This window comes from Saimiri boliviensis, chromosome 15, assembly GCF_048565385.1.
Source record: "Saimiri boliviensis isolate mSaiBol1 chromosome 15, mSaiBol1.pri, whole genome shotgun sequence".
NCBI classification, from domain to species: Eukaryota; Metazoa; Chordata; class Mammalia; order Primates; family Cebidae; genus Saimiri; species Saimiri boliviensis.
In genome coordinates, this window is record NC_133463.1 from 13,474,633 (window position 1) to 13,493,468 (window position 18,836).

At 37.1% G+C, this 18,836-nt stretch overlaps 1 protein-coding gene across 1 annotated transcript in view; it reads left to right on the plus strand.

Annotated features, from left to right (window-relative positions):
* The window catches only part of RAB2A (RAB2A, member RAS oncogene family), an 88,085-nt gene that overhangs the window by 43,825 nt on the left and 25,424 nt on the right, over window positions 1–18,836 (plus strand). Inside the window, exons 4-6 of the mRNA XM_010346046.3 lie at window positions 9,990–10,072; window positions 10,512–10,604; window positions 16,555–16,666. Coding sequence (XP_010344348.1) covers window positions 9,990–10,072; window positions 10,512–10,604; window positions 16,555–16,666 — 288 coding nt within the window. The remainder of the gene's footprint in view (window positions 1–9,989; window positions 10,073–10,511; window positions 10,605–16,554; window positions 16,667–18,836) is intronic.

The window sequence follows — 18,836 nt, forward strand, 5'->3', positions numbered from 1 at the left end:
TTTCCCACAGGAGCCTCAAGCATCTCAAAACTTTTGATTTGCATTCTCTCAGGCAACATCTCAAAACTGCATGGAAAAGATCAAAATAAAATACACAAAGTCCCGTTTTTCCTAGAGGTTTAAAATTAATAATATCCAACCAAAAGGAAATATTTTCTACTTCTGTATTAAAAGAGTTTCTCTCTTGTTTTTGAGACAGGGTCACACTCTGTAACTCAGGCTGTAGTGCAGTGGCACTGTCAGTTCATTGCAGCCTCAAACTCCTGGGCTCAGGCAATCCTCCCACCCCAGTCTCCCGAATAGCTGGTACTATAGGCGTTCAGCACCACACCGAGCTGTTTCTTTTTTTCAGAACTGATTTACATAAACTATGTTACTTGTTTTAGCTTATAACCTTGCATAACACACACCTTTCCATTGTGTAGTGTGAACCAGACTACTTGTTGTTCCTCAGTAAACATATTTTTCATTCTTTATACTTTTGTGTAACTACTTGCATTGTTTGAAGTGCTTTTTGTTTGCTTTTCTGTTGAAAGCAGCTAAGATGTCAGCTCTTTCGTGAAGACTTTTTGATCCCCATGGGAATAACTTACTCTTCCTGTAATATTTTGTGCATATCCCTGTTGTTACTCTGATCCTGTTGTCATAGTTTTTTGTTCACATATCTCCCCTTCTCAGAATGAGCGTTGTGAGAGGAGGAACCACCTATATCTTATGCAGCTTTGTATTCTGTATTCTTAGCTTGGTGACTGATACATACAGTGTTTGGTAAATTTTACTTAATGAATGAATCGAGAATCTCATTCTGCCTAAGCAACTTACAGGGTCACTGGCTGTGTTCAGGAGGCATCATCTACTAAAGTACATGATTTTGGAAAGGAAAGATTAATACAGTAATGATAATTATGTGATATTTTAGGCATAAACCACTTCATTGTCTTGAGATTATTTTAGTTTATTCACTTGTTCTTCTATTCTTAAAGTAGTTCCTTTGTTTTTTGAAACTTGAGTAAGCCATTCATTTCCTAGTTGTCTCTTTTGTAGATTAATTCATCATGCATTCTTTTGATAGAGGCCTGGTTTTTTGTTTTTGCTTTTTTAGCTTGAGTTGATTTCTTTACACAACAATAAACTTTTTTTTTTTTTTGAGATGGAGTTTTGCTCTTGTTACCCAGGCTGGAGTGCAATGGCACAATCTCGGCTCACCGCAACCTCCGCCTCCTGGGCTCAGGCAATTCTCCTGCCTCAGGCTCCTGAGTAGCTGGGATTATAGGCACGCGCCACCATGCCCAGCTAATTTTTTGTATTTTTAGTAGAGACGGGGTTTCACCATGTTGACCAGGATGGTCTTGATCTCTTGACCTCGTGATCCACATGCCTCGGCCTCCCAAAGTGCTGGGATTACAGGCGTGAGCCACCGTGCCCGCCCAACAATAAACTTTCAAAATAAATCTAAAATAATTTCTTGTGCTGGACAGTATGAGAAGGGAATAGAAAAAAAAACCCTTTTTTGTGTTCCTCTAGGAGAGTAGAGGGCTCATTTTCTTTCCTCTGTATCTGAGAGAGACTGTGGTCCCTTTAAAGACATCATAATGCCCAAGAATTCAAGCACTTCTACAAGGAGAGCTCCAGGAACCAATGGCCTGTTTAGATTTAAAGGACTGTTTTAAAAAAGTGTAACTTATTTCTTTTGGAGGTTGTTTCTTGAGTCTTGGTCCTGTAGTTTTCCTTTTTTGTTATTTTTTGTTTTGGTTTGGTTTGGTTTGGTTTAGAAAGAGTGTCTTTCTTACTGTGTCACCCAGGCTTGAGTGTAGTGGCACAATCATGGCTTACTGCAGCCTCAAATGCCTGGCCTCAAGTGATCCACCCACCTCAGCCCCTTGAGTGGCTGGGACTACATGTGCAGGCCACCATGTGCAGCTAATTTTTTTAATTTTTTGTAGAGATGGAGTCTTACTGTGTTTCTGGTCAGGCTTTTCTCTTATTTTCATTGACTTTCTTTTTACTTCATACCCAACCTCCAAAACTTTATAATAAATGTAATCTAATACACATTAAGGCTAGTCTCACACTTAGCTTATATCTGAGTGAAACAGGATTTTCCGTACCATTAATGTTTTACAGTGTGTCTATACATTTGGATAGCCAGTTACATTTTTGATAGCAAGGGTTATGTCTATTCATGACCCAGAATGTTTACAAAACCATCCTAGAGTCCTTCAGTGGAAAATTAGTAAAATATTACTTGTTTGATCAGCCTTATAGAAATGAAGTTTTCCCTTCAAGGGAAAACTTGTCTTAGTATCTTAGCATATTTGTCATTTTTATCTTCAAAAATTTAAAATAAGGAGTTTTCCTTGCAAAATTTTCACATCCACCACCTTTGCTTTCTTTTGCAAATAGTGAGGATAGCTACCAGCAGATACTCCTTGAAGGCCTTTAGGCCATCAATCAGTATCACAGCTGGAAGCAATGATAAGAGTCTATCAGTGCCTCCCTTAAAGCACTGACACTTGGCCCTGTACTGAGGTACTTTTTTTTCATTTATTAAAAGCCAAACCTGTAAATATTATTATTCTGCCAGGGGAAGTCAGAGAAGAAACATGTTGTCCCTGGTTTCTGTTTATTGGCAGAAAAAGGGCAGAAGTGTGTTGTCACTGTTAGACCTTGGCCAGCCGTTAACGCCTTGTTCTGCTCGTGCTCTTTTTCTCTTTTTCTCTGGCCTTCTGTCACTCTTCCAGCATACCCAAATATGTTTGATTTCCCAGCCTCTCCGAAAAAGTTTGTAATATGGATATTCTAGTTAAGTTCATATATCTACTCAGCTTCCCTAGAAATACTTCTTTTTAGATGTCTTTTATCAAGTGAAAGTTAGTGAAATTTTGACAAAATTATATGAAAACAACATGCTAAGTTTCTTCTCAGCAAATCACAGGCATATTTTTTTCTCCTTTGAAAAACGTGTTACTTTATACTCTTTTTTTTTTTTTTGAGACAGAGTTTCGCTCTTGTTACCCAGGCTGGAGTGCAATGGCGCGATCTCAGCTCACCGCAGCCTCCGCCTCCTGGGTTCAGGCAATTCTCCTGCCTCAGCCTCCCGAGTAGCTGGGATTACAGGCACGTGCCACCATGCCCAGCTAATTTTTTGTATTTTTAGTAGAGACGGGGTTTCACTATGTTGACCGGGATGGTCTCGATCTCTCGACCTCGTGATCCACCCGCCTCGGCCTCCCAAAGTGCTGGGATTACAGGCTTGAGCCACCGCGCCTGGCCTACTTTATACTCTTGATTCACTGTTTCTGAAAATTGAATGTTATTTTGTTTCAATGCATCAGTAAGGATGGATGACCAGATGTGGTGAGCCAGGGAAAGGGCCTGGAACCCTGAGGCCTGGAAACAATCCTGCCTTCACTTCTGTCTTTCCTCTCTGCTCCCATTACTGCCACTTCTTCCTTCTTCCTCCCTCTATCCCCCCAGCCAGGAGTTGAGAGGCGTAGAGCTGCAGCTGTTCTGCCTCCTTAGGCAGCTGTTCATCTACATTTTCTTGAACAACTACACGGACAGGAAACTGACGTAGTTATTTCATTCTTCTTTAGTGACTACCTCCTACCTGCGGTTTCTACCTTTTTTTTACATTGCAGCACTAAAAGTATCTGACGTCAGTGATCATACACTGTTTTATCTTTTTTTTTCTTTTCTTTCTTTGAGACAGGGTCTTGCCCTGTCACCCAGGCTGTAGTATACTGGTGTGATCAAGGCTCACTGCAGCCTCCACCTCAGCCTTCCGAGTACCTGGGACTACAGGCACATACCACCACTCCCGGCTAATTTTTTTTTATTTTGTAGAGACAGGATTTTGCCGTGTTCCCAAGGCTGGTCACAAACTCCTGGCTAAAGCAGTCTGCCATCGTTGGCCTACCAAAGTGCTGGGATTATACTGTGCCCAACTAAGCCTTTTTTCCAAAGTAAATATCCTCAAATTCTATAAAGCATTCAACTTCTACTGTTTTTTCTAGGCATTTCTACCCATTGTTTCTCTTCTCAAGATCTCACAACTAAATAGTCCAGGTTGACTTTTTCATCACCCTTTTGGACAGTCAGACAGCACAAAAATTGTGTTGATTCTTACGGATCTTCCTGTCAGCCAAAATAGAAGTTTTGGACATGCATGTAGATTTCAAAATCTTTCCCCTCAGTGATAGCAGTTCCTTGATAAGTGTCTAAATTTTTAAGTTGTGATGCTAAGTAAAGTACCTGAGATTTAATGCTTGGGCAAGGCACAGTTTGTTTGACTATTGTTTAGAAATCCTTCTTTCCTTCTTTTGGTTCTCATCTGTGTTCTACATAGCTGGAGTTATTAGATAAATAACTTGCAATGCAAATAAGAGAAGTATTACTATAACATTGATTCTCACAAATCTTAATTTTCTCACTTTATTGACTCTTTGGAATCAATCCAGGTAACATATTTGAGTGCCTACTATAAATATACTTTAGTGGCCAGGCACAGTGGCTCACACCTATAATCCCAGCACAGTAGGAGGCCGAAGCAGGTGGATCACCTGAAGTCAGAAGTTCAAGACCAGCCAGGCCATCATGGCAAAACCCCATCTCTATTAAAAGTACAAAAATTAGCTGGGTGTGGTGGCAGGCGCCTGTAATCCCAGCTACTCAGGAGGCTGAGGCAGGAGAATGGCTTGAACCTGGGAGGTTGCAATGAGCCGAGATCGTACCATTGCACTCCAGCATGGGTGGCAAGAGTGAGATTCGGTCTCAAAAAAAAAGAAAAAAAAATGTGTGTGTGTATATATATAGTATTCTTAGTTAAGCTATCTTTCAAGGATAACTAAAGAAGAAAAAAGATAAGTGTTTGAGTAGTATGTTCATTTTATCTAATTAATAGTGTTAGAACCAAATGACCACATGAAAGTGCTTTTGGATTTGTGAGGAGAAAAGGATAACTGTGGGCTGTGGTAGACGAGCTTTCCCAGCTTTGTGAAAGAATTAGGGCTTGAGCTGGTCCTCAAAGGAAATGGAAATTGGATAGGTGGAGAGAGAAGAAAATAGTTTTTCAGACAAGCAGTTAAACAGTGGCATAAAAGCAGGAATTTTCAGACTATAGGCAAGATATCAGTAGAAAAAAATGGATTTGTATGAACCAGACTTTGATTGAATATGCAAAAATTCTTATGAGACAAGTAGAGATCTGATTCCCAAGAGCTTAGGATTTTGAGGGTATACAGAGATTTTTGAACTATAGCTTAATATGTATAAAGTTATGTTTTATGGGGTAGAAGAGGAAGAAGAGTTAAGATTACTACTAGTTGCCAGCCTGGTTACTACAAAAATTGCTATTCACCAAAAGACTCAGACTCATAGGAAAGCCAATTTGGGGGATTCTTTATCTGACAGTTAGAAATAAGTTTTAAAATTATGGTGCAAAGGACCAATTTTGAATTAGTAATCCTTACATGAAAGATGAAGATGATGACTTATTTTGCACAAATGTTCCATGACTCTGATTTAATATTAAACATCACTAAAATTGAGCTTGTTCTTTATCTCTTAGGCAAACTTGTTCTGCTCTACTTTTTTGTATCTCTGAGTATCTTGGGAATTTTTTTTTTTTTTTTTTTTTTTTTTTGAGATAAGAGTCCAACGTGTCACCCAGGCTGGAGTGCAGTGGCAAGATCTCAGCTCACTGCAACCTCTGCCTCCCGGGTTCAAGTGATTCTTCTGCCTCAGCCTCCAGAATACCTGGGATTACAGGAGCATACCACCATGCCTGGCTAATTTTTGTATTTTTAGTAGAGACAGGGTTTTGCCATGTTGGCCAGGCTGGTATCAAACTCCTGACCTGTCCTCAGGTGATCCGCCTGCCTCGGCCTCCCAAAGTGCTGGGATTACAGGCGTGAGCCATCATGCCTGGCCAATCTTGTGGATTTTTAAATAAATCTAAGAGTTAAATATTGTGAGCCAAGAGAACTTAACTGTCCACTCTGGCCATCCCACCCCGTTTGTTTTGTGGTGCAATTCACTTAGGTAGTCATTTCTTTTAAATACAAAGAATTCTGTATCCCATTTGGTTTCAAACTTTTACAATCTCTGTTAACCAAGAGTTTATTGTGAAGAGGATCAAACGCTTTTATAATACCTTAGTTAACATTTTTGTTTCACTTAAAACAATATAGGTCAATCCAAGTTTGGATAGGTATATATTAAAGTACTTTTTAAAAATCAGATTACTTTGCTTTTATATGTCAAGGTAGTTAACCTTTGGGCTAATTTTATGCAGTTAGTTTTTATATAACAGTTTTTTTATAGTTAGGGAAGCCATAACTATTAAAAAAACAACAACAACAAAAAAAAACTTCTCTGGGCAAGATTTATTTCAAGGCTACCAACACCATTACCAAAGAGAATAGGCCAGTTTGTGATAGTTTTCATATTAAATAGTCTCAAGAATTTGTAAACTATTGTGAATACTCATCTATTTATTATTAAATAATCATGGATTTTAAGATGCATAGCTACAGTCATAGTCTTCAGTGGAAATTGTGTTTTTTTATTTGCTTGAGCTTTTGTTTAATTTTGTAGTGGGCAGAAGTCTAGATTCAAATGTATTGTGTAAGTTATTTGTATTTTGGAACATGTGTTTTGTTCTTTACAAAACAGTTCAGAAGGAATGAGAATGGTTATAGAAATTTACTTTTCTCTTTTTTTCTAAATTTATTTTGTCTTTTACTCTTTTACTGTATCTTATCTAGGCTCTCACCTGGAAGTTTTAGATCTTGATAATAGTGGTTTTCTAGCAATGTGTTTTTAATTCATCCCACAGAATGTACCTGTAGAGATTGTTTTAAAGGACTTTTACCTTTCCTTGATGATGAGCCATGGGTGATATTAGAGATGTAAACCTGATTTTATTTTGAACTAATAAAATCTGTATCTTTTTTGTATTACAGTAGTTACTCCTCCATGGGGAATACGTGCTAACACCCCCAGAAGATGCCTGAAATTGCAGATAATGCTGGACTCTATATATACTATTTTTTTAATCCAATAACAGAGGTGGCTGCAGTTTAAGCATCCCTAATTTGAAAATCCCAAATTTTTTGAGCTTCTACATGACATTCAGAGGAGATGTACATTGGTGCATTTTGGATTTTAGTTTTCAGATTAGGAATGCTTAACTGATAAGTAAAATGCAAATATTCTAAAATCTGAAACATTTCTGGTTCAAAGCATTTTGGATAAGGAGTGCTCAACCTGTACTGACTGACTACCAGGCAGGTGGGATAGTGTATACAGTGAAAATAGGCTGGACAAAGGAGTGATTCATATCCCCAGCAGGATGGAGCAGCAGGACAGTGGGAGACTTTTTTCACACTACGCAGAGTATACAGTTTAAAACTTAGGAATTATTATTTCTGGACTTTTCCATTTAATATTTTCAGATTGCAGTTGACTCACCAGTAACATAAATCTCAGAAAGTAAAACTGCAAATAAGAGGAGACTACTGTAGCTAACACAGAATCCTCTCTTGTTACGTAGGATTTACAATGAAATTAATCCCTAAAAATCTAGTCCTTAGTTTTTCTGTGCCTTTAGAACAGTGAATTTGGCTGGGAAGTGGCTCACAACTGTAACCCCAGCACTTTTAGGAGGCTTAGGCAGGTTGATTACTTAAAGTCCAGTAGTTCGAATGGTGAAATCTGGTCTAAATAAATAAGGTATCTTCTAGTTTTTTGCTGTTGTTCTTTTTTTTTTTTTTTTTTAAGAGGCAGGACCTCATCTGCTGCCCAGGCTGGAATGGAGTGGTGTGATCGTAGCTCACTGTAGCCTCAAACTCCTTGGCTCAAGTGATCCTCCCACTTCAACCTCCCAAGTAGCTGGGACTGCATGTGTGAGCCACCACACTCAGCTAATTTTTAAAAAATTTCTGTAGAAACGGAGTCTCGCCATGTTGGCCAGGCTGGCTTTGAACTCCTGGCCTCAAGCGGTACTCCCACCTCAGTCTCCCAAAAGTGGCATAAGTCATTATACCTGGCTGTCTTTAGTTTAACCTAAGCCATGTAAAATGATTTGGCTATTTTTACATAGTGTTTTTATGTGATGGCTTTCTCACTGTCCAATTTAGCATGACTTTATTCTAACTGCCAAAATGCCAACCCAAGAGAGGATCTAATTGTTAGTTTCCACGTAGGAGAAGTTATTTGCATTGAATCTTAGCACATTCAGATTTACAGATGTCCAATCAGGTGGGATGGAGTACTGATGGAGTTATGCATATAACTAAGACATTAGGATTTCTTCTTTCACTTGTTTTTGGTTTTTTGTTTTTGTTTTTGGAAACAAGGTCTTGCTCTGTTAGCAAGGCTGGAGTACAGTGGTGCAGTTACATCTCACTGCAACCTCCCCCACCTGGGCTCAGATGATCCCCCCCAACCTCAGCTTTCCAAGTAGCTGGGGTGCACTTCCAAGTAGACGGAGTGCACCACCACAGTTGGCTAATTTTTGTATTTTTAGTAGAGACCGGGTTTTGCCATGTTGTCCAGGCTGGTCTTAACCCATTTATGTGGGAGGCTGCAAAATTTTTTTGTGAAAAATTAGACCTTGGCCATGACCTTGAGCAGTAAGATATGAATAACTCCCACAAGCTTAGCGTTCAATGGAACACTAGGCATAAATAGGTTAAACTGCCAGTCTCAAGTGATCCACCAACCTTGGCTTTCCAAAGTGCTAGGATTACATGCATGAGCCACCATGCCCAAACTGTTCTTCCACTTTTGCACTCAATAGGCTTTCTCTGAATGCCTGCTATGTGCCAGACCCCATGCCTAGCACATACTTAGTCACATGCCAGGGGTAGGGAGTGTGGTAGGGAGGGAGTATAGAGGAAGAGCCAGCAAGAGCAAGGTGTTGTAGAGGGTCGAGTGTTAAACAGGGCAGAACATGAGCTGTCCATGTGCATTCTGAGGGTGGGAAGGGCTAAATATTTACAATATCAGAACTCAGAACGTGTAAACAATCAATATTTTTCAAGTTAGTGGATTTCGAATATAAAAATCATTAAAATTGGCTTTATGTTTACTTAATAAAAATTCTTACATTTTTGCAAAAGTAGAAAAAGAAGGGATTAAAAATGAAAAATAACTTATAAGAACTGTCTCAGTTTTAAACTCAGAGAAAACAGTCACATTTCTCACCAGCAATTCTTAAAAAAACCAAAATTAGTACCATGAGTAAAAGAAAAATTACCTAGCTTTGCATAATTTCTTTTTTCTGTTTCACAAGTGAATATAAAGATAACATTTACATCCTGTTGCATTTTGACAAGCATTATATATCAAATACAGAGAAAATTGATTAAGTGTGGAGGAAAAAATTATATAAATTAAATTTAGAACCATTTTGTTTTTCATAATAAAATGATTGCTCAAAGAATTCCATTTGATGACTGTTGAAAGCTCACTGCAGTTTATGATATAACTGATAAAATCTGCATCCTTGGCCTTCCAACAACCTTTACTCCAGCAGATGGTGGGCGTAAAGATGTCATTCATCATTTATTTACAATGGGCTTTATTTATTCTAGTGTCAACAGCTGCCCCAGGGAGTGGGTTATTGAATTCAAATGTGGGGCTCTGGGTTATTTGCTTCCTTTCAAATTTGTCTTCAGAGCTTAGTTGCTAGGAGTCCATTCTGTCCTTTAATAATGATTCGTGTATTGTGAAGCCATTCAGTAAATTGGGTTGTCAGGGATTGCCAAAAAGGGTTTAGAGGTCTTGGGGGGTGGGGAGGGTGCCAGAGTGGCTGCATGTGCATCTGGTTGTCTTAAGTATAGTGGTATTTTGTAACTTAAGACTGGTGAAGTTTTCTTCTTTATGCACTCCTTTCCTACCTGCCCGTATTCTGTATCTGAATAATATGAAAATGTAGAGGACATTGTATTAAAGGAAACTCTCAACTTTTTCTTTCTTCACAGGCAGGGCAAGAATCCTTTCGTTCCATCACAAGGTCATACTACAGAGGTGCAGCAGGAGCTTTACTAGTTTACGATATTACAAGGTGAGAACTTGAAAACTTTGCAATTCAGTAGTTGATATAGAGAATTTTTCTAAATAAATTTGGTTAACAGTAATAAAAGAATCGCTTAGCCTTTCTGCCCTGGCTACTCATCTTTAAAACTGTGCGTTGAGTCAAATTTCAGTTTACTGCAGAAACCTGCAATTGAATTGTTTTTTTTATCTGAATAAGCACCCTTAAATTGATGGATTTTATCAATATCATTTATTCATTGGAATTTTCTAAAGTGTGGTTACATTTAATGTCTAAACTGAAGTGTAATCAGTGAGCTCTAAACCCAGATACGGTGCTTAAAACTACTTTTCGTTACATAAGTGGATATGGCTAAAAATGGTTCTCTTTAATCATATGTATGTTGTTTGTTGTATAATACTAAGGGAAATGCTTTGAACATAGTAATTAAATTATTATTTATGTTTAGGAGAGATACATTCAACCACTTGACAACCTGGTTAGAAGATGCCCGCCAGCATTCCAATTCCAACATGGTCATTATGCTTATTGGAAATAAAAGGTAAAAAGGATAATTTAGAGCTTATATTGCATTAATGATGAAGACAGTAGTGTTTATATGGTTACTTTCCTTAACCTTTGTTCAAATATAAGTTACTAGCCTCTTGAATTATGACATATGACAATTTACAAGGGTTCCTGTTGCATTATACATCACACTGAGTAAGAATCATTTAGCCGTCTACATTCAATCTTACTGGGTAATATTTTTCTCAAATTATTATTCCCAACGCTGACTTTACCTGTGACAAAAGGATTCTTTTGATTTTTAAAATGCTGATAATAAACTTTGTTGGAAATTATTACTGTTGTTATTTGAAATAGTTTTTATGTAAAGAAATACTTTAAAAATTAATCTGATGGAGTTTTATCAGATTACTGATGTAAAGTAAAACCCACTGATTTATTTGGAGAGATGGATTGAACATCCTTGTACTCTCAATTTAAAATGCTAGTATATGGGAAAACATATTTGCTTGGCCAGTTTCCACAAACTTGCAAGAATATGGGAACATTTTGACTAATTTTGGTAGAAGCTTACAGTGATAAGAAAATATTAGTATTTTCAAAACGTTAGGCACCATTCTTTTTGTTTTGTTTTGGTTTTTGAGACAGGGTCTTACTCTATTACCCAAGCTAGAGTACAGTGGTGTGATCATAGCTCACTGCAGCCTTGGCCTCCCAGGATCAAGTAATCCTCCTGCCTTAGCTTCCCAACAGGCTGAGGCTACAGGCAGGCACCACCAAGCCCAGTTAATTTTTTTATTTCTTGCAAAGAAAGAGTCTCACTTTGTTACCCAGGCTGGTCTCAGGCTCCGAACCTCAAGTGACTCTCCCACCTGGGCCTCCTAAAATACTGGAATTACAGGGATAAGCCACCACACCCAGCCCATTCATTCTTTAGGATTATATTAATAAAATACTCTTAAGAGATGCTGTTTTTAGAGCGGTAAAATCATGACTTTTATGAGCACATATCAAAACTTTTATCTCATTAATTAACAACATAAGGAAACTGGTAAGATATTTCAACCAGTTCAGAAGGGAACTCAAAGTACCACACATTCATAGTCAAATAAGGAATACTGAAATGAATTTACAAGATGGATGTAAAACTGAACAATATTCGAAGGATAGTAATTGTATTCCACAGGACACAGTCTGCATTTTTATGGACAGGAATTATTTGTGCTTATATCTATTTCCCACAAGTTAGCTTCTCTCTTTTTCTGCAATCCTTGAACATGTGTGAGATGGAGTTAAAAATAGTACTACTAAGAAAAATTTTTAATGAACAGTCTAGGGTCAGGTGCAGTGGCTCACATCTGTGATCCCAACCCTTTGGGAGGCCCAGGTAGAATTCCTTGATCCCAGGAGTTCAAGATCAGCCTGGGCAACACAGGGAGACCCCATCTTTACCAAAAATTTAAAAATTCAGCTAGACATGATGGTGCATTCCTGTGGTTCCAGCTCTCAGGAGGCTGAGGAGGAAGAATCACTTGAGCCCAGTTGAAGTTGCAGTGAACTATGTTCATGCCACTGTACTCCAGCCTGGGCAACAGAGCAAGACCTTGTCTCAAAAAAAAAGAAAGTAGCCTAATTTTTTACCTTAAGTAACTGGAATAAGAGCAAATCAAACCCAAGGAAAGCCTCCCCCACCCCTGCAAAAAAAAAGATAAAGAAAAAAACAGTGAAACCAGAAGCTAATTTTTGAGAAGATAAAATAAAATAGATACTGATCAGGGAAAAAGACAAACATTAGCAATATCAGGAAAGAAAGGTTGCCATCACCCTAGATTAAAAAAGAGAGAGAGAGAATATTGTAAACAGACTAAATAAAGAGATATAACTTTGTTCATGGATTGTAAAACTAAGTATTTTTAAGACATCTTACTAAATTTATCAAAAAATTTGTTGAAGGACAGGTACAGCGGCTCACACCTGTAATCCCAGCACTTTGGGAGGCTAAGGCAGGAGGATCACATGAGGCAAGGAGTTCAAGACCAGACTGGGAATATAGCAAGACCCTCTCTCTACAAAAAATAAAATAATTTTTAAAAACTAGCCAGGCATGGTGGTACAAGCCTTTATCCCTACTTACTCAGGAAGCAGAGGTGAGAGGATCACTTGAGTCCAGGAGCTCAAGGTTGTAGTGAGCTATGGTTGTGCCAGCTGTACTCCTGCCTGGGCAAAAGAGTTACAGACGTCTGTGTTTCCTAGCCATTTTACTCCCAAATGTTTACCCAACATAATACGTTTTCATGTGTCCACAGAATTGTGTACAAATATTCATACAAGCTTTATTTGTAGTAGCCTCAAACTGGAAACAACCCACATATGGATTAACAGGGGAATGGAAAAATAAATTGTGATATAGCCTTACAACAGACTACAACTTAGCTATAAAGAGGAATGAACTATTGATAACATGCAACAAAATGGATGATTCTCAAAATAATTACAGAGTGAAAAAACTTATATCAAAAATACCACGTGATTACATTTATATAAAATCTTGATAAATGCAGACTAATCTGTAGTGGCAGAAAGTGGATCATCAGCTGTCTAGGGTACAGGGGCAAGAAGGGATGGATTACAATGGGAGTATGAGGAAAGTTTTGGGAGACTGATGGCTTTACAGGCATACATATCTCAAAACTCAACAAATTTTGCATTTAAATACAACTTTTATGTCTGTTACATCTCAAAAAAAGCTATAAAAAAGCTCTAATGTAAAACATTATACTGTATAGATTTTAGAGTGTTTAATAGAAATTGAGATTTGCTATTAAGGGAAAATATTTAATTAAGTGATATTTACATTATAAAAAGCTAAACATTGCTTCTTTGTGTAGAGAAGAAAATTACTACACTTTGTGTAGTATTCTCTGAAGATGATATTCTCTGAAGGTCTTTCTTGTGTATTCTTTTCCACATTTAAGTCATCTCACTAAGCCTTTTTAAGGTTAAGGCTGTTGGAGAGAAACTTTAGTCTTTCTACAATGGAAATAGTTATTCTGCCTTTCAAGGTATGAAATAATAGGAGAATACTCGGAAAATAAAGAGAATTTTTATCCTTTTACTGATTTTTTTTCCTTGTGTCTGGAAACATGAGTGACAGCTTACTGGTGGCTTAAATTTGGTTGCTGACCACTAGCAGCTGATAGCTCAAATGTGAAAAGAAATATAGTATGTAACCAGGAGATGTTTCTGATGATTGTAGGTGGGTGACCTTTAAAATTAGGAGTATAATGAACAAGCAAGAACAGAGAGAAATAAATGAGATGATTATTTTTAGATGAAGTGAATTGTGGGTAGACATAATAACAGGGAATAAGCAATTTTTGAATTAGAGGCATTAAGCAGTAGGGAGCCAGGGAAGGGCAGTGACTTACAGCAACAGATGACACAGATTTTTCTTACTATGGCATTTTATTAATAAATTGATTATATAAGAAATAGGAAGTAGAGGTTTAAAAGATGAAAGTCTTTTAATAGTATAAGGATTGTATTACAAACCCTAAACAAAAAGGTGGGCGTGAGTTGAAAGATATTTAAGTGACGTAAGAACTTAAGTGGGATTCAAAGGGAGTGAACAAAGACAACAATATGATGTAATGCCTGGAAAACTGGTGTTTTTAAAACTCTGTACTAAGTATAACTAAGTATATAAAGTAATACGGCTTTTGAGTTTTTTTGCTTGACCTAAATATATATATATATATATATATATTTTTTTTTTTTTCTTTCTTTCTTTCTTTCTTCAGATGGAATCTTGCTCTGTCTCCCAGGCTGGAGTGCAATGGCACACTCTTGGCTCACTGCACCCTCTGCCTCCCGGGTTCAAGTGATTCTCCTACCTAAGCCTCATGAGTAGCTGGGATTTCAGGCGCGTGCCATCATGCCTGGCTAATTTTTGTATTTTTAGTAGAGATGGGGGTGTCACCATGTTGGTCAGGCTGGTCTTGAACTCCTGTCCTCGTGATACTCCCACCTCAGCCTCCCAAACTGCTGGGATTATAGGCGTGAGCCGCTGCGCCCGGCCAAGAAATGTATTTTACATCATGACCTAGTATATAAATTGTGCATATACCTACACATATAACAAAATTTTAATAAATTTTACCTATATACATAAGTTCCATTATACAAATACAGTACATGGAACTTATGTATATAGGTGATACATTCTGATACTTTATGTTGTTTTCGTTTTCGCTTTTTTTTTTTTTTTTTGAGACAGAGCTGGAGTGCAATGACATAATCTTGGGTCAAGCAGTTCTCCTGCTTCAGCTTCCTGAGGAGCTGTGATTACAGACACCTGCCATAATGCCCAGCTAATTTTTGTATTTTTGTAGATACAGGGTTTCACCATATTGACCAGGCTGGTCTTCAACTCCTGACCTCAGCCTCCCAAAATGCTGAGATTTACAGGTGTGAGCCACTGCACCCAGCCTATTTCTTTTTTTAAAAAAATTCTGATTATTTCCTACTGATGTGATTTTTACAATTCACGGAGTCATGGCACAGTTTGATAAATACTACCCAGGCTGAACTCAGTGGCTCACACCTGCAATCCCAGCAATTAGGAAGGCTAAAGTGGGAGGATCACTTGAGTCCAGGAGTTCAAGACCAGTCTGGGCAACATAGTGAGACTGTCTCTTAAAAAAAAAAAAAAAAAGAAAGAAAGAAAGAAAAAGAAAACTGCCCTGGAAAAAAGCCTTGGCACAGGTATACACAAAAAACTATATAAAATGTTCACTGTTTATAATAATGAAAAATTATAAGTAACTTTGTCTAATGGAAAATTTTAATTGTATTGTATTCATTCAGTAGACTATAATACAGCAGTAAAAAAATAAACTAGATCTACATGTATTGTATGGATAAACTTGAAAACATAATGTTGACTAAAGTTAACAGGTTGTAAAACAGTAGCTACATCTGAATTTTTGAAAACATGGAAAAGAAATAGTATTTATGGTTATAAACATGAGTATAAATGCAAAAACATGAATGAGAATGAAAACACCAAAATCAGGTAGTGGTTACCTTTAGGATAAGAGGGAGGAGAATGGGATGAGACACACACACACACAGGTGGTGATTCTGCTATTGCTAATTTTATTTCTTAAACCTGAAATCTGGCAAATAATATGTCAAGGCTAGCTGGAAGTATGTAGATAGTGTATTATCCTATATCTTTTTTCCATGTATAAATATGTAGTAGTAAATAATATCTAAATAAAAAGTAGTAAATATAATCATAATAAGTTTTTTAACTTTTACAATAAAACACACTTTGAAAGAGACTGCTACTCCCCTCCCCGCCACCAACCTCACTAATTCCCTTTTTTCATTGGAAATTTCTAGCTTACACTTTCTCCCTCTCTTTCTCCTTTTATCTCTCTCCTCCCTCTCTCTCTCTTTCTCTGTCTATATCAGTTTTGCTTTAAGAGGAAATTGGAAATTAAACAAACTGAGATCAGTGACGTAATGTCTTTTTAGTACTTTGGATTTTACTAAACAATTTCCTATAGTTTCTGAGAGCTATTTTAATCACATTCATAGAAACTCAGTCAGTCTGGCCAATCAAGGAGGGTAGTATAGTCCTGCTCTTTCAAATTATGTTGAGCAAAATGGTTCTCTTCTGTGGGAATCCACTGTACTCAAAACATAGGTATTGGACTAGAGGCTCCCTTAAGTTACGGCTAGTTCTAACATTCTAGAACTCAGACACAGTATTCTTCTGTTGGATCGTTAGTTCTTTCAAACTAGACAGTATGTTCTAAGTACTAACCCTCATAATACCCAGAATAGTACAGTTAGTATGTTAAATATTAATTAAAAGAATGGTCATCACAACTTTGAATTCCATGGTGTACTTTATACAAATGCCTCTATTTGTACCATGTTGATTAATAATGTGACCCTTTCTTTCCCCTATTTAGTGATTTAGAATCTAGAAGAGAAGTAAAAAAAGAAGAAGGTGAAGCTTTTGCACGAGAACATGGACTTATCTTCATGGAAACGTCTGCTAAGACTGCTTCCAATGTAGAAGAGGTAAATAAAAGGCCCTTTAAAATGTTTCTCTTTTTACTTAATAGAAATGTTTTAGGTATCTCCATTTTATTTATTATTTATTTTAAGATTTTAGTCTGATGGTTTTTGAACATCATAAAGTGGGAAAATTTCTTCCCTTTAAAATGGCTTGTAACATTCATCTTCTGTCAGAATCTTATATTGAGCCTTCCCTTAAAGCCTGAATGCTTTCTTACATCTTTGTACATATTTTTTCTTGCCTCTCTTTTTCTAAACAATTTTCTATAGTTTCTTAGAGTTATATTTTAATCACATTCATAGAAACTCAGTCAGTCTGGCCACTGGAGGAGGATAGTGTAGTCCTGCTCTTTCAAATTATGTTGAGCAAAATGACTTTCTTTGAGAATCCACTATACTCAAAGATATAAATATATTGGACTTTTTTGTGTTGCATGGGAGGGAAACAAAGAATACTAATGAAATTTGGAAATGTTTCGAGACACCAAAATATTTGTAGCTATTTTTATCCACTTCTGCTTATTTTTTAAATTGTATTTTTTTTAACTGTCAGTATATTACCACATTACCACTTCTGCTTAAAATATTATGTTATTGATGTGTAACGTTTTACAAAGCATGAGAATTCTGTTTCATCTATTGAAGAAATTTGTATTATCTCAATTATTTCCACTGGTCAACCTGAACTATTGGAACTTTTCTGAACACAGTGTATTCTTCTATGCTGTATGTGTTTGGAGTTGGTATGTATATACATACTATAAATAGATGATTTCATAGTTGATCCTTTCTATGTATTACTATACTCTTATTTTATAAAAAGAGATAATGAAGCTAAGAAAAGTAGTAGTTTACCCAAAGTAATGCTTAGTTCCCAATTTCTGGATAAGAACAGCTTATAAAAGCAACTACAGAAAGTAGTTGTAAAAAACAAATGATTGAAGAATCACTGCTGTAAGGATAACAGAGGTCAGGGTCCTGGGCAACAGCTAACATGTGCCTTCAACATAGTAAGCAGTCAGTAAATGTTAAGAATGATACTTGAGGCTGGACACAGTGTAATCCCAGCACTTTGGGAATCCAAGGCTGGCAGATCACTTGAGATCAGAAGTTCAAGACCAGCCTGACCAACGTGGTGAAACCCCATCTCTACTAAAAATTACAAAAATTAGCTGGGTGTGATGGCGGGCACTGTAATCCCAGCTACTCAGAAGGCTGAGGTGGGAGAATCACTTGAACCCGGGAGGCAGAGGTTGCAGTGAGCCAAGATCTTTCCACTGCACTTCAGCTTGGGCGACAGAGTAAGACTCTGTCTCAGAAAAAAAAAAAGAATAATACTTTGGAGCTCTTTTGATTAACTCTTGAACCTGGAAATTGACTACAGTAATTCCACAGCGTTGGTATTTTCACTGAAGAATTCTTTCTTAGGTAAAATATTACAGTCATTTATAATATTTTATAATACAGTAGACAAGAAGTCTCTAAATTATTTTTACTGCTACTTCAAGAACCCAAAGCAAAATCACAAAAAAGAAAAACCCAAAATAAATAGAAGGGAGGAAATATTAAAGAGCAAAGATCAATTAAGTTGAAAACAAAAACCAGTGAAACAGAGCTGGATTTTTTTAAAAACATCAGTAAAATTGACAGACCTCTAGCCAAACTGACAGAAAAGGTACAAGTTACCAATGTCAGTAACAAAACAGAAGCTATCACTACAGATTCTCCAGACATAAAAGAGGTATTTATGGAATGCCATCAATAGCTCTACCCACATAAATATGACAACTTAGATCAAATAGACCAGTTTATCCAAAAACATAAACTGCCGCAACCCAGCCAGTATGAAAAAGTTAATTTGAGCCTGGCCAATGTGGTGAAATCCTGTCTCTACTAAAAATACAAAAATTATCTGGGCGTGTAACAGGAGCCTGTAATCCCAGCTACTTAGTAAGCTGAGGCAGGAGAATCACTTGAACCCGGGAGGTGGAGATTGCTGTGAGCCAAGATCTCACCATTGCATTCCAGTCTGGGCAACAGAGTGAGACTCCATCACACACACAAAAATAATAATACAGAGGAATCTATAATGGCCTTAAAACAAAAAGTTGAAACACAGCTGTACATGTAACTTAAACTAATTAAATTCAGTCTTTTAACACCATGACAATTT